The 13896-nt window shown below is 42.9% G+C and overlaps 1 protein-coding gene across 1 annotated transcript in view; it reads left to right on the plus strand.

Annotated features, from left to right (window-relative positions):
* The first annotated feature begins 13519 nt into the window (after window positions 1-13519).
* The window catches only part of ME3 (malic enzyme 3), a 131366-nt gene continuing 130989 nt past the window's right edge, over window positions 13520-13896 (plus strand). Inside the window, exon 1 of the mRNA XM_074932642.1 lies at window positions 13520-13731. Coding sequence (XP_074788743.1) covers window positions 13543-13731 — 189 coding nt within the window. The 5' untranslated portion in view covers window positions 13520-13542. The remainder of the gene's footprint in view (window positions 13732-13896) is intronic.

Genomic DNA, 13896 nt, shown 5'->3' on the forward strand with positions numbered 1-13896 from the left:
TAGTTAAATAATTGTTTCAAATTTCCTCACAGTATGAAAACTAAAAAAGGCATCTTTAAGTAGGACATGGAAACAGTGATGGATTCAAATGATTACCATGAATTAATGAACAGAAGTCTGAGTTACTGATACTCTGTCATATCCCTAGGCAAAATGTCACTAGGGTGTTTTGACTCTGAATGCCTCAGTTTCTCTTTGAAAAAAAGCCTGTATCTCTCATGATGTTGTGAGTCTTAATTGACTAATATTTTCAAAGCACTTTGTGCTGTTCAGATGAAAGACTTTTCTAAATGCAAAGTATTATTACATGTTAAGTTCATGTCTGGAGCAAATTTTTAAAACAAACCATATGAAAAGCAGAATTAAGAGTGGAAATGCTGATCCAGCCATTAATTATTTCACATCGGAGAGCGGGCAGAGGGTCTCCTTTTATGTTGTTTATTTCAAACAAACAAGTCTGGGAATCTCCTGTGGAAATGAAATGCAAAAACCAAAGGCCTTTCATGGGTATTTTCGGTTTATCTCCACATGAATCTTAAATTCATCATGTGGAGAGAATGTGGAACACATTTTTTTCCCCTGTATAGACTCACTTTCCCACAATGAATAAAATCCATTTTCTTGCACAGTTTGTCTGCTTGTTCACCCAAGGGTAACAAAATAACCCAGAAAGCAGGAACACTCTGTCCCTGAACCCTGTTGAAAACCAAATAAATAAATAAAAGAAAAAGAGTGATGACTCGGAGGGTTCCCAGGCAAACCTGACATATTTAACATCATGTATATAGTGACCACCGACACATGAGCCCCAGAGCTCCTAATTCCTTAGCTATTGCTCAGCAGTGAGTAATAAACCCTAGCTCAGTGACTCACACTGGCTCCGAAATGCAGCTGAGCATGTGTCAGTAAGCATCCAGGTTTTAGAAAATGTGAGTGGGAAGGGGAAGTTCTCTTCTATCTGCTTGGCACGCTGCAAGTGTACTTGTGCACTTCTGTGACAGCTGTTGGTACACAAACAGACTATCGTACCAGAGGTTCCCAGCACATTCAGTACTCCAAAGGAATTTTGGTTCTGTGGTTTGTCTTCTCTTCCACCTGCCTTCCAGCACACACACGTAGACTTCGGTCTTTTTCAGATTTAATCTTTTAGTTACCAAGATTTTACTGCTAGAGACACAACATCGAACCAGGAGTTAGCTGTCAGCTGAAACCCTTCTCTGTCTGCAGGAAAAGGTTATTTTCTCCCAGTGAATACTGATGTGAATATACAGTGAAGGAGGCAGGCAGCTTCAGTGAGAGGAAACTTATCTTTGCTGTAACCACAGTGAACAAGGCACGTGAACCAGGCTTGTCACAAGCGGTCTCTAAAGATTAATTCTAATCAGTTTTGCCTGTTTAAATATTAGACAGCAGATGAAAGATACACCTCCATGCTTTAGGATGAGAGGAGACTGGCACTTCCCAGACAGTGATTCACCGCCCCTTAAACTCTTCGTTTAGGATGGGAGAAAGTGCCCTCTGGAGACATCTTTCTCTGTTCACTCAAGATTAGACTCAAGACTAGACTCCGTTGGTCTAGCTTACACTAGCCATCCTGTTTGCAGTGGTTTAGCAACTCTAATGTCTTAGGAGCATTTTATATGGGTTTGGGCTTCAAAAGGTCCTTCATTCATTTTCTTCTGTTACACAAAGTTTTCTTACACCACATTGGCAATCTCACACATGAGCAGGGGATAGTTTCTCTTGTGATAAAGGGATGGTATCATTTTCTTCTTTTTTGTTCTGGCTATTTGGTTTTGAAAATTTGTTTCAATAACACTCAGTTGATCGCTGCTCTGAACCCTTATATATTCTGCTAATCAAATGTCAAAAGGAGAGGAGGGTACTTAGCTGTTCATGGCCATGTTGACATTCACAGCTGTGTTTCAGCGAAATATCCACCACTGCATAATTCAAACAAATACTCCACCCACATACTGCTGCTAGATGCATGATTTATCCTCTGGAAATATTTTGATCTTAGCAGGTCTTCAGATTTTAGATCTATAATTTGTGTGTGCGCTTTAACCTTAGCATGTCTCTGCCTTCCTCTTCCACCATTCCTTGTGTTGCTGGCCATAGTGATGTTGGGATACAGACGTATAGTTTTACATCAATTTTGATAGGAGTTTTGGACATTAAGATATTTTGATATCAAACTGCTTCTTAAGATTCAGCGGGAGTGTCTCTTCATTTAAGAACAGCTCACTGCAACCCTTGCTGCTTGCAGATTTCTCTGTATTAGTGATGAATTGCCTCCACTCAGCCCTGGAGAATGAGTTTATTCATCAGCATTGCACATGCCAATAGGTGTTAATGGTGTTAGCCTGTGCTCCCTAGGGATGGACCCTCTGGCTGGCTGTATCTTTCACTCCTATTCTAGAAGTAGCACAAATTAGTTCATCCTTCAAGATTCATTACGGCATAAATTAGTCATTTTGCACAGTTCACCATTACAATGTTTTATGTTTTCCCCAAGTAGCAGATGGCAATTCATAAAGCATTAACTTTCACATACAGCATTTTCCATGGGTTAAAAGGGCTTTTGGAAGCCTCCTAGATTTCTGCATGGACCTAACAGCCTGTACGGATGCGCTGGCAGCCTTTGCACTTTACAGATACAAGTAGAGGCTGTTCTTATTTTGCCTACTAACCCACTCATCCTCTTTGCAATGTCAGAATTCCCCACTGTGACCTAAAGAACGCCTGTTTGCAAAAAAAACCCGAACCCAAACTAATTTCTGCCTGGTATAGTGTTATGATTGCTGTTTTCCCTCTCTCCTTTAAAAAAATCTCTGACACATAGACCTGGCAACTTGTGCTGCTGAGGTTTACAACACCAGCAGAGCCAGCTGTCCACCCCCTTTGCCAGAAATTAATTTCTCAGAGCAGAGTCAGCAGAAGCAAAGATCCGCCCAGTCCCCAGCAGCTTCAGTGCAAAGTCTAGCTTCAGCTGGACCTTGTCAGGCCACGATTTTTAATGATGGGCAGCAGTTCTGATTAGAAAATGAACACATTGGTTCAAATTCCTTTCTGCAATTGGCTCATGCATAAAGACTCCATGACATAAAGTATATTCCCTAAACTGTGTTGTATCTTCTCAGCGGAGAATCCAAGAGAGATTTTGCAGCAAACTATCTAGCTTAATCAACATTTAGTAGTGCAAGCTTTCCTGCATTTCTATTAAATGGCCTTTTAAAGTGTTAGCTTTCTATTTTCTGGTTTTCTTGTCTCTGTAATAAATATGTATTTATAACTATGAGCACTCAGTAGTAAGTGCTGTGCGTTTGGAATGAAGTGATCAAGTCAGTGATACAAGTCTGCTAAACTACTGTAAATAAGAGGAATACTGATGTCAAAAAAGCTACAATGATTTACATCAGTCAAAAATATAGACCCATTGACTAAAAAAGGTTTGTCCTTATTTATTTTAAGAGGCATAAAAGACTCAAAAGTCTCCTAAAATCAGACCCAAAGGCTTTTGGGGAGATTATCTTGGAGGTTACACTGAAGACTTGATGAGCAGAAAAAAATTTTCGCAAACCTTTATATTGCCAAAAGAGAGTGCTTAATGAGAAAAGCAGAAAACATTTCTGCTTTAGTTATGTAAACAGCATGCTTTTATGCTACATGATTTAAGAAGCCTGTCACTTTTTTTTCTTTTATCATCGCGTAGGACTCTACAAAACATCTATGCTGACTTTACATACAGTTTTTTAAATGGCAGCGAGACTGAGAGCTCAGCTCCAGGTACAAGAGCATGCCAGCAGTTGAGTACATTTGTACCTATTCAACAGCCCAAGTGACCTTTCCAGCTACTTCTCACTTTCAGTTGTTTACTTTCCTTATCAGCCCTGTATCTTGTCAATATACCTCTGAAAAGCTGTCATGCGTAACTGGATGCACAGCAAAGTTTAGTAAGAGGCTTCTGCCCTCTGTGAACTGGTTATCACTCAGAAATTCGCGCTGGTGTTCTCCCTTTGCGAAAGAGTTTAAAGAAAGTACACTTTCAGATACAGCACTATCAAGATGACTTTACTAGGAGGCCACAGTTATAATTTCACTTCATAGCTACTGATCATTAACTGCAGAGGTAATATAATTATGCAGAGGCCAGTTGAGTTAAAGGGGATTTCTAAAAGGGCCTTTTACCATACTGGCACCACTTTCTCTAAGAGCCTGAGAAATCTTCAACAGACAAATTCTTCCAGTCCTTACTCTAACTACAGTTCATATTGGAGACTTGCCTGCTGAGGAGGATATCCTTTGGGATAGGGGTGAGTATAAAGAGTAAATATAGCGCTTGGAAAATGCTCCACCTAACATTAAAAAGGCTTGTCTTCTAGGAATGAGATTCAAAAAATGAAGGGATGACAACTGTCTTGTTGTAGGGAGAAGGGTGAAGAAATGCTTTGCATGCAGGCATGCAGGTTTCTTCATGGTATCTTCTCTTTCATGCTACTCAGATTTATTTACTTGGCTCTTCAGGCATTTTCACAATGTTCACTTATGTAAAACCTGGTATTACTTTCTCATATTGCAGTATTGAAAAATAGTTACTTTTAAACCTCACCTTTTCACACATAGAAGTAAAACATTTAAGAATCACATTGGCAAAAAAGCCAATGAATAGAATGTTATGAAGTATAAATTATCATCTCTCATTAAAAGGTTCTCACACTGTTTCATCCTTTCATTATATAGACTCATACGGCCCTAGAAGACTTAGGAATGTCAGAACATGACCTAAAATAATTAGAATCATAGAATAGTTTGGGTTTGAAGAGACCTTTAAAGGCCATCTAGTCCAATCCCCCCACAATGAGCAGGGACATCTTCAACTCAATCAGGTTGCTCAGAGCCCCATCCAGCGTGACCTCGAATGTTTCTGGGGATGGGGCATCTACCACCTCTCTGGGCAACCTGTGCCAGTGTCTCACCACCCTCATCATAAAACATTTCTTCCTCATCCCTAGTCTGAAACTATTGAACTGATAAAGCCAAGTGCTAATTGCAATTTTGCACAATTGAAAAAGATTGTTCAGAAATATGTTACGCTTACTTTTGTGGCAGCAAGCCACAACCTCCTTTGACCAAACTCTGGTATGATGATAAACATTTTATTGCTTTACAGCCAGAGAGGATGGTTAGAACTTTGGTTACCATGAATTGTTAAACTTGCTGCGTATCAGGTGTACATGTACATGTTCCCATGCCCTGACAAATGTGAGTCATTCAGAAATAGATTAACCCAACTGTCTGTATGCTTACCCTAGCCAGGCTGAAGAGGATACAGATCACTGTAGTGTACTTGTAATTAACCTGTCTCAAACTGCCTTCACGGCAGCAGTGAGTGAGGATGCGCATGGGTGGCTCAGCTGACATAGTCATGTTTCTTGGTGTGAGTCTTTGATCACCTCCTTGACTTCTTTTATATCACAGGGCATTATCAAGGCATCTTATCTTTTTCTGTGAGCTGCCGAGTCAGCATCATTTTAATGAATCCGTATTGTTAATGCAATATTCAACTGCACAAAGTTTTCTAGCAAAAGCTAACAGTCCAGGTCAGACTTGCGGCACATTATTAGTTGAAAGGTCAGTTGTGCTCCTTCAAATAACAAACTGACTTCTAAGGAAAAAGATTATCCACCTATTTTTTGTCTTCAAAACCTTCTGTTTAAGCATGTATGACGTTACTCAAAAACAGTATCATCATTCTAGATGTAAAAATGTACTCTTGCAATGTATAGAGAACTATTTTTTAAAATATGACTAAAATTTACAGCTGGACTATAGCAGTATTCAAGTCCTACTGAAGCCAGCTGTAAAACCTATGTCACCTTCTATAGGAGGAAGCTCAAAGCCCATGCATAGGAAAAGAAATGTGGTTGTATAATAAATCAAAATTATACGCTGAGTTTCACTATAAACTGATTCTATATAGTAGAAATTAAAATGATAGTGCATTGTCTTTGCTGTTTTGCTCATTTCTCTTCAAGTATTTGGACACTGAGGATCATGCACATGCATGACAGGGTTAATGTACTGCTTAAGACATCTGTAGTAAGATGGCAGGAAAACAAAAAAAAAAAAAAAAAGCCAACATTTATATTAGGGAGGACAGGAGAATTTATTGACTGAAGTGTGTTTATCTCCAAGCTCATTTTTCATTTTAAGAGGTGTAAGTATAAACCATCATCATTATCACTTAAAACTAGCCAAAGCCAGGAAAGAGGTCCAAAGGTCTGATTAAGACCTTAATTGCACAATTGCAGATGGTTTTTGTCTGGATGACAGTGAAGTCTCTCACTGTTGAAGAATAACATCATGAGAGCTTATGTCAGAGAAGTAAACTGTGACAAAGGGAGCGTAGTGATAGATGACAAAGTAAGCAAGGGACTGACAGCCAGGGCGTATGGATCCTGTTCCCAGCTCCATCACTGTCTGAGTATGTGACCATGAACAAGAACCCTGTGCATGTCCCTCCATCTGTAATGTGTATGAGAAAATATGGAGTTAACGCAGTGGCATTAACCATGCGTATATTAAAAAAAAAAATATTCAAATTTTGCTTCACGGGACAGGCTGCAGTAATAAAGATTTTAAGACCAGAGAGGATTGTTATCCCATTGCAGGGATCGGCTATTTTATGGTGGCATGCAATCATCTGTGACATTTTTCTGTAACCTTAGGTCTTGTATTTATTTGTTAGAGGTGAACAGAAGGGTTCTGGGGCTGCTGCATCTGGAGCGGACTTTTGTGAATCCTTGTGGATTAAACATCAAATATATAATTGCTTGCAGTTGGGAAAGGCTGGCATGATGATGATCCCTGCAGTGCCTTGAAATCCCATGGTCTGGCCCAGTCTGATATCCTGTATATGCCATATAAATTGAGCCCATCATTTGTAACTGAGCTAATGCATACCTTTGTATTGTATATATTTTACTATATCTACATTACTCTACAGATACTCTCTCTCCATACATGTATGCATAAATAGGCATTCTATATAGCAGTATGACTAAGAGCAGTCTAAATGCTACAGCAGATAAAAATGTCATATTGCTTTCTACACGGGAAGCTCACCACAGCTATCTGTGCTCCAGCTGGCTCCGGGATCTTTCATAGCACTTAGAGTTTTTCTTGCCACTGTTTGTTGTACAGAGGGGTCCAGATCAAAACTCACGGCCCCTGTTGTTAGGCTTCTTGTGTCATGATGATCTTAAATTAAGTCTGCCTGAATGGATAGTATATCGTCTCTGCAAAATCTAATAAACCAGGAGACACGCAGATGTACAATGCCAAGAATTCTCAAGGTATGTGGTTTGAAAATCACTACAATGTAAATTTATAACTTCAGCTCAATTCATTTCCTGAGAGGAAAGATAATACCATAGAAGAATAGACACTATAAGGTCCCGCTTTATATGTCAGAGACTCATTCTCTGGTAAGTTTAAAGAGTATTTCATTGGCATTCTCTTAGATGCCAAACTGTTAAATGCAAGGCCACAGCACAAAGAGGTTTCTTAAATTACTGGAGGAATAAATTAGCTCTTATAACACGCTTTGAAATTTTAATTGCATTCTGTAGCAACCTGCAAATCCCCAAGTGTATATAGAATCCCACTCCACAAACCATTGTTGCCTTCCTGATGCTGAAAAACAGTTTAAAATAAAATCCTAAGAGCTCAATGCTGAATGTAAGTGTGCATTTCATTGCTTTTATAGCTTTTTTGTAACACTCCTAGTATTTAATCAAGAATTTAACCATTGCTTCAATCAAATTTGCATTCAAGAGAGGCTTGCACATTAGACAAAGTGCATTCATGTGCATGTGACAGCAAGCACTCTGCATCTTGGAGATAAAGAATCTAAATCAGATTCAAGCTTTATTTTGCAATGCCAGGCAAATTTTAGAAGCCCACCATTCGTAATTTGTTTCTCACTAAGTTGCAAAAATCAGTTTGATGGCTAATGTCAACCAATAGGAGGTAAAAAATGAGAAGCCCCTTGGTAAGGCACTATTCAGTGTCTGCACCACAGTAAGAGAGACAATTCATGGCTGCAGAGAAAATCTTATTTTCACTTTTATAAATATACAATACATCCCTGCTCAGAGAAGCATATAAGCCAGAATTTTTAAATGAAGGAAATAAAGTATGTGAAAGAGTCCATACAGTAAAAATAAAGTTGAAAGAATATATATGTGTGTATATATCTGTATCTTCCTGTGGCAGTGTGTGCAGGAGCCAAAAAGGCTCAAAATGCTGTGAACTTGTTGAAAATGTTCTTATGATCCTGTTCTATATCCTCAGCAGTCAATAGTGGGAGATCTTATATGCAGCCATTTCTGTGGCCCATTTAGAAATGAGATACTACAGATACGGCACTTCCCTCACTGCCCATCTTGTGCGTTTTGCCAGTCCATCATAGAAGGGCTGTGCAGGAATTCCCACCTTTGCCATTTGACCTGTTGTGTAGCCCTGGGCAAACGATGTCTCCATTTCCCTGCCTACATCTGTCCCTCTTGCACATATAGACCATAAACTTCTGAGGGGGTACAGTGCAAGGTCCCCGACATATTTCCAGGCACTCTTGAAATCGAGATAATAATTCTATCAGTTCAGGGCCAGGAGAAGAAAACAGACTTCTGACAGTTCACACACAGCTTTATGGTTTTGTCATGACCCTTGATCCAGCACTGATGGGGAGAAAATGGATGTACAAAGTCAAGATTTATACGGCAGCTCTCTCCCAGGGATAGAGTGGAAGTTGTGCCCCCAGCCAGAGGCTGAGCCAACTATCTGGGGAGCTTTCTCGATTTCAGATTGCTGCTTTGGGAGAATGTTGTCTGACAAGCTCCAAAGCAAGCTATGACACCCCTTTATTTTGTTGTGCTTTGGCACAGTATTAGGCAGAAGCTGATTTACTTTGGAAAAAGTGTGTGAAATCGTTTCAGTGATAATGAGTTAATTCAGTCAGCTCACTGCGTGCTAGTTTATGGGCATTCCTAGTTAAAAAAAGGTGTTCTGCTCATGTTTGTACAAAAAGAGGCTGTGATTCATGAGTTCTGAGAAGGCACCTTGATGAACACTAAAAAACAGAATAAAATTCCTGTAGTGTTCAGAAAACTGGAGCTCAGCCTGAAGAGGTGTCGCATTTACCTTCACTCACTCAGGTCCAACGTCAAGAAAGAACAATCCCCTGCTCCATTCTGGAACAGATCAAAGCTGTCAGCCTGGCCAGCAGTCCCATGGCGTGGGAAAGGCCTTTTAAGGTTTTATTTCCTCCTCGCACAGCTTCCCTGTCTTCTATCAAGCAAGCATGACCATAAATTTGGTTTTCATTATTGGTGTCTGCCTTCCGTGGTAGCTGTGCTGCTGTCTGTGGTTTTGCATCTTGTCTTTAACAGTACTTAGTCCTCTACTTCTCCTCTGATGAAAAATTCAAGAAGGTCTACCAGGAGGTTTAGAGGATTAGGAGGCTGCAGGCTACATGGTTTGTAGATACAGAAGCCAGCAATGTCCTGCACTTTTCTCAGACAGGGAAGTATTATGTCTTCAGTATTTGCTACAGGTGAGTAAATTTAAGCAATCAGTTCTGCAAAAGACGCAATAACAGTTATTCTTGCTTGGGTTGATCCAAGGATTCAAATCTACCTCAGATTACATTTTGGAACTTTTGTTGTTAAATGCATTATATTTAGTAAATCAAATTCAAAAGTAAATTCACACAGTAAAAAATTCTTTAAAAATCTGTTCTCAGTAAATTATTTTCTTATAATTGATTTTCTAATTCAAAATTGAGACTATTTAGGGTTGCAGCTTCACTGAAAAACTGTAACACTTTTGTAGAAATTAAAATGTTCTGTGATAATGCCCATTTTCATCAGTAAAACATCGCAACTGAAAAAAAAGTTCAATTTTCACTAGATCATATTCATACATAATATTTTACACTTTTATAGGCCTTTCTGTATTTCCATAAAGTTGGAAATTTAGTCCATTGCAGGCCTGAAATCCTCCCAAATTATTTGTTCCACCTACTTAAAGTGATATAACAAGGAATTTTATCCAGCCCTGAAGTTCTCATTCTATTCTTCTGGAGCTTGTGTATGTGTCCAGCTGTCACTAGGCACAGAAGATAAAATATTTCACATGCAAGGAAACCTTTTCTGTCTGCAGATACTGGGGTAAAAATGTCAAAATACTTTGTGAAAAATTTGCATTTAATACATTGCAGGCTGCAGTGTAGAATTTTTGGAAATACTGTCTCTCTATCATTCAGGAAGGAGTTTTCAGTTTATGAAAGAGGCAGCAATGAAACCCATGCATCACCTCCCAGGTATGTTCATATCACCATAGCGCATGATGGTTTTGAGTCCTTACAATTCAGGATGCTAAAGCTACTAGTTAGTGAACCAGTTCAAACAAAACTAACTGGCACTCTTTCTGCTGTTCACAGCAGAGATGACAAGCATGAGGACCCCAAAGAGACCTTCTGTATGTAGTCTAAAACAGTTTAAGGTAACTCTTAGACATACACATTCAAATTATACTGAAGTTCTGTTATTCTCTTAGAACATTTTCAACATGAAATTGTGGGATGCTTTTTCCAAGAAGAGCCATGCACTATTTTACAAAACGGACAAAATGAACTGGTTTATTTTGAATTTTCTAAGTGGTGAATCTTTTCCCTAGGAAGCAGTAGGTGATGGAATTAGGTCTCACAGGTAAGAAGAGCTTGTCTAGATTCTCCAAGGCACAGTAAATGCATTTGCTCAGGGCCTCACAGTGGACATCTGTCCCTAGAAGAGGTAACGCTACTGCCCAAGACACTTCTCAGCTGTGCAAAGCAGCCTCATTGTGCAGGCTCTCAGCTTGGCACTCTTTATAACGTAAATCTCCTCAAACAACTTAATGGTACACTTTTGCAAAGCAGTCAGGGAAGCTTCTCCTCTTTTTTATCTTTGCTTGCTAGGAGTGGCTCAAGAATAGAGATTTAGTGTTATAGACTATCCTACAAACAGCAGTGTCAAATGTCCTGTTTTCTATGCACATGGCCACAACCACCACAAAATTTACAGCAGATCTGTGGCAGGATGGAGAACAGCTCACTCAAATTCAGGCTGGCTGAGGCCGATGCAGTGCTTGCTGGTGGGAGTAGGAAAGCTTTGACAAGCTGGCAAGATATGGACTTTGTTTTTATGCAGATTGATCCTCACAAGATCAAAGTCTCAAGATTTTTCCAATTTACAGCTACACAAAAAAGCAATAATAGTGGCAAATTCCTTCTTGTGTCTTTCATGCACGTAGATTCTCCCTAATTATAATCTGGCCTCAGTGATGCACATATTCCTTATCTTCATTGTCTAGGTCTCCCCAGTAGTATGTCTCAATTTATGGCAAATTTCTGGTATTTGAAACAAAAGGGGGAAAAAAACAAAGATGAGACAAACAACTTGTGATGGTTTGACTTTGGCTAAATGCCAGGTATCCACCAAGTTGCTCTATCACTTCCCCCCCCCCCCCCCTTTTCCCTTGTTTTCTCAACAGGGCAAAGAGGGGAAAGAAGATAAACTAACCCTTGCGGGTGAAACAAAAGCAGTTTTAATATAAGCAAAATGAAGCAAAGTCCGTATGCGGAAGCAAAAGCAAACAGATTTATTCTCTACTTCCCATGGACAGGCAGTGTCGGGCCTTCTCAGGAATCAGGGCTCCCATACCGTAGTGGTTGCCTCGGAGGACCAAGGGTGACACCCCCCCCCCCCCTCCTAGCTTTATACTGAGCAGACATCACGTGGTCTGGAATATCCCTTGGGTCAGTTGGGGTCAGCTGTCCTGGCTGTGTCCCCTCCCAAGATCTTGCCCACCAAATCCCACTGGGGGAAATGTCGGGAAGAGCCTTGGTGCTGTGTAAGCACCACTCAGCAGCAGCCACAACATCAGGGTGCTACCAACACCCTGCCAGCTCCCGACATAAACCACAGCACCGTGAGGGCTGCGATAGGGGAAAATCAATTCCAGTTCAGCCAGACCCAGTACACAACTCCATTCTCAAAATGTATCTGACTGGTGACATGGTGGAGGGGGAAGTTTTTTTTCCCTTGGTTGTAGTAGTTATTAAGTGGACACAGTCCTCAAGTATGAGGTTCGAATATAACTGTCTTACAGCAGAGGCATAAATATCCTGGGCACACTGAGGGCAATGCATGAAGCCATATACTCTTTAGGGAGAAATCATAAGGCCATGGAATGGAACTGAAATAGTCTAGTCTAGTCTAGTCTATGAGAAACTATGAGAAGCCAAGGCAAGAAAGGACAACCAGATCCATCTAATCAACACCTTCCACTCTGCAGCCCATTCTTTTCTGCACTAACTATACCATTTATCCCCCAAAATATTAAAGCATATTAAAAAATACATCTGCAGGCAGCAACACAAATGGAAGGAGAACCTGGAGAGCGTCCCTCACCCAAAGCAGACCTGAGCTTCGTCACAAGGGCGTAGGTATGGGAGCAGCGTTGACCTGAAGATGGAATTGAACCTAAATCTTCCCTCTGTTGGGGAGTAATCTGGCTACTGGGTTTTTGTATGAAAACCGGTAATAGTAATGATGATGTCACCATTTTAAAGGACAAAAGAGTCTAATTATTTGAAAAAATGGATTATGTAATGTATGTAATACAGATAATACATACCACATACATAGTATATACGTGAGACATACGTATATGTTGTATGGAAAACGTACAGCTGCAGGTAGATGGAAATGCCGAACTATCCACAGCTGCTCGCCCTCCAGAAGAGCGACGATGTCTGACCAGCGCTCTCAAAGCGCCTCCCGAGCACTAACGACTCCTCCGAGCAGCTGTACTCCCTCTCCACGTTCGCCCAGGGCCCGCGGTAGCGCCGACCCCCGCGCCCGGGCCGACGTCGCCCGCCGCTCCCCGCAGCGCGGGCCCAGCCGCCTCCCTCGCGATGCCCTTTGTCAAGGTGAACGGAGAAAATACTGCTCTGAAGGCGGGAGGGCGGACCGGAGCAAGGCGGCGGGGCCAGGGGCTCCCTCAGGCCCCGCGGCGGCGGGAAGGCGAAGCCCCGGCCGGGCGAAGCCCCTGCCCTGCGCGCAGGCCGGCGGAGGGGCCGCGCTGGGGCCCCGGGCGGGCGGGCCCGCTGTGCCCGGCGGAGGCGGGGCCCGGAGGGCACCCCCCCCCCTTCAGCCGCCGGCTGAGCCTTAACAGGTAACGGAGGAGGCGCCGCGGCCGCGGGGTCGGGGCGGGATTTGCTTCCTGGGTTTCCTTTCGCTTCGGCGGGACGGCCGCGCCCTGAGGGGCCGGGCTGGGCGCACCTGGGCCGGGCAGGACTGGGCTGGGCTGGGCTGGGCCGGGCCGGGCAGGGCTGGGCCGGGCCCGCCCCGCCCCTTCGCCGCGCCCTTCCCGCCCCACCGGGCGCCCGTGTCCGCTGACGCCGCCGCCACCCGCCGGAGCCGCGGCGGGGCGATGGTGCCGGTGTGCGGCGGGGCGGGCGGCCGCCTGCTGCGGATGGCGGGGGCCGGGCGGGGGCCGCTCCTCTGCGGCGTCCCCCGCGCCCGCAGCTGCCAGGCGGGGGGCGGCCCCGCCACCCGCGGCAGGGCCCTGGCCGTCAAAAAGCGAGGCTACGACATCACCAGGAACCCCCACCTCAACAAGGTCGGTGCCGCCGGGGACTTGCTTCCCAGGGGCGTGAGCGGCCTGGGCGAGAGGGAGGGGAGAGGGGCTCGGTGGCGGCCGGGGGGTGGACGGGGATGCGGGAAGGCGCCTGACCTGCATGGCAGGTGTCCCGCTTGGAAGGATTTTGGCAGCGTTGCCTGTGTC

This window comes from Athene noctua, chromosome 1, assembly GCF_965140245.1.
Source record: "Athene noctua chromosome 1, bAthNoc1.hap1.1, whole genome shotgun sequence".
NCBI lineage: Eukaryota > Metazoa > Chordata > Aves > Strigiformes > Strigidae > Athene > Athene noctua.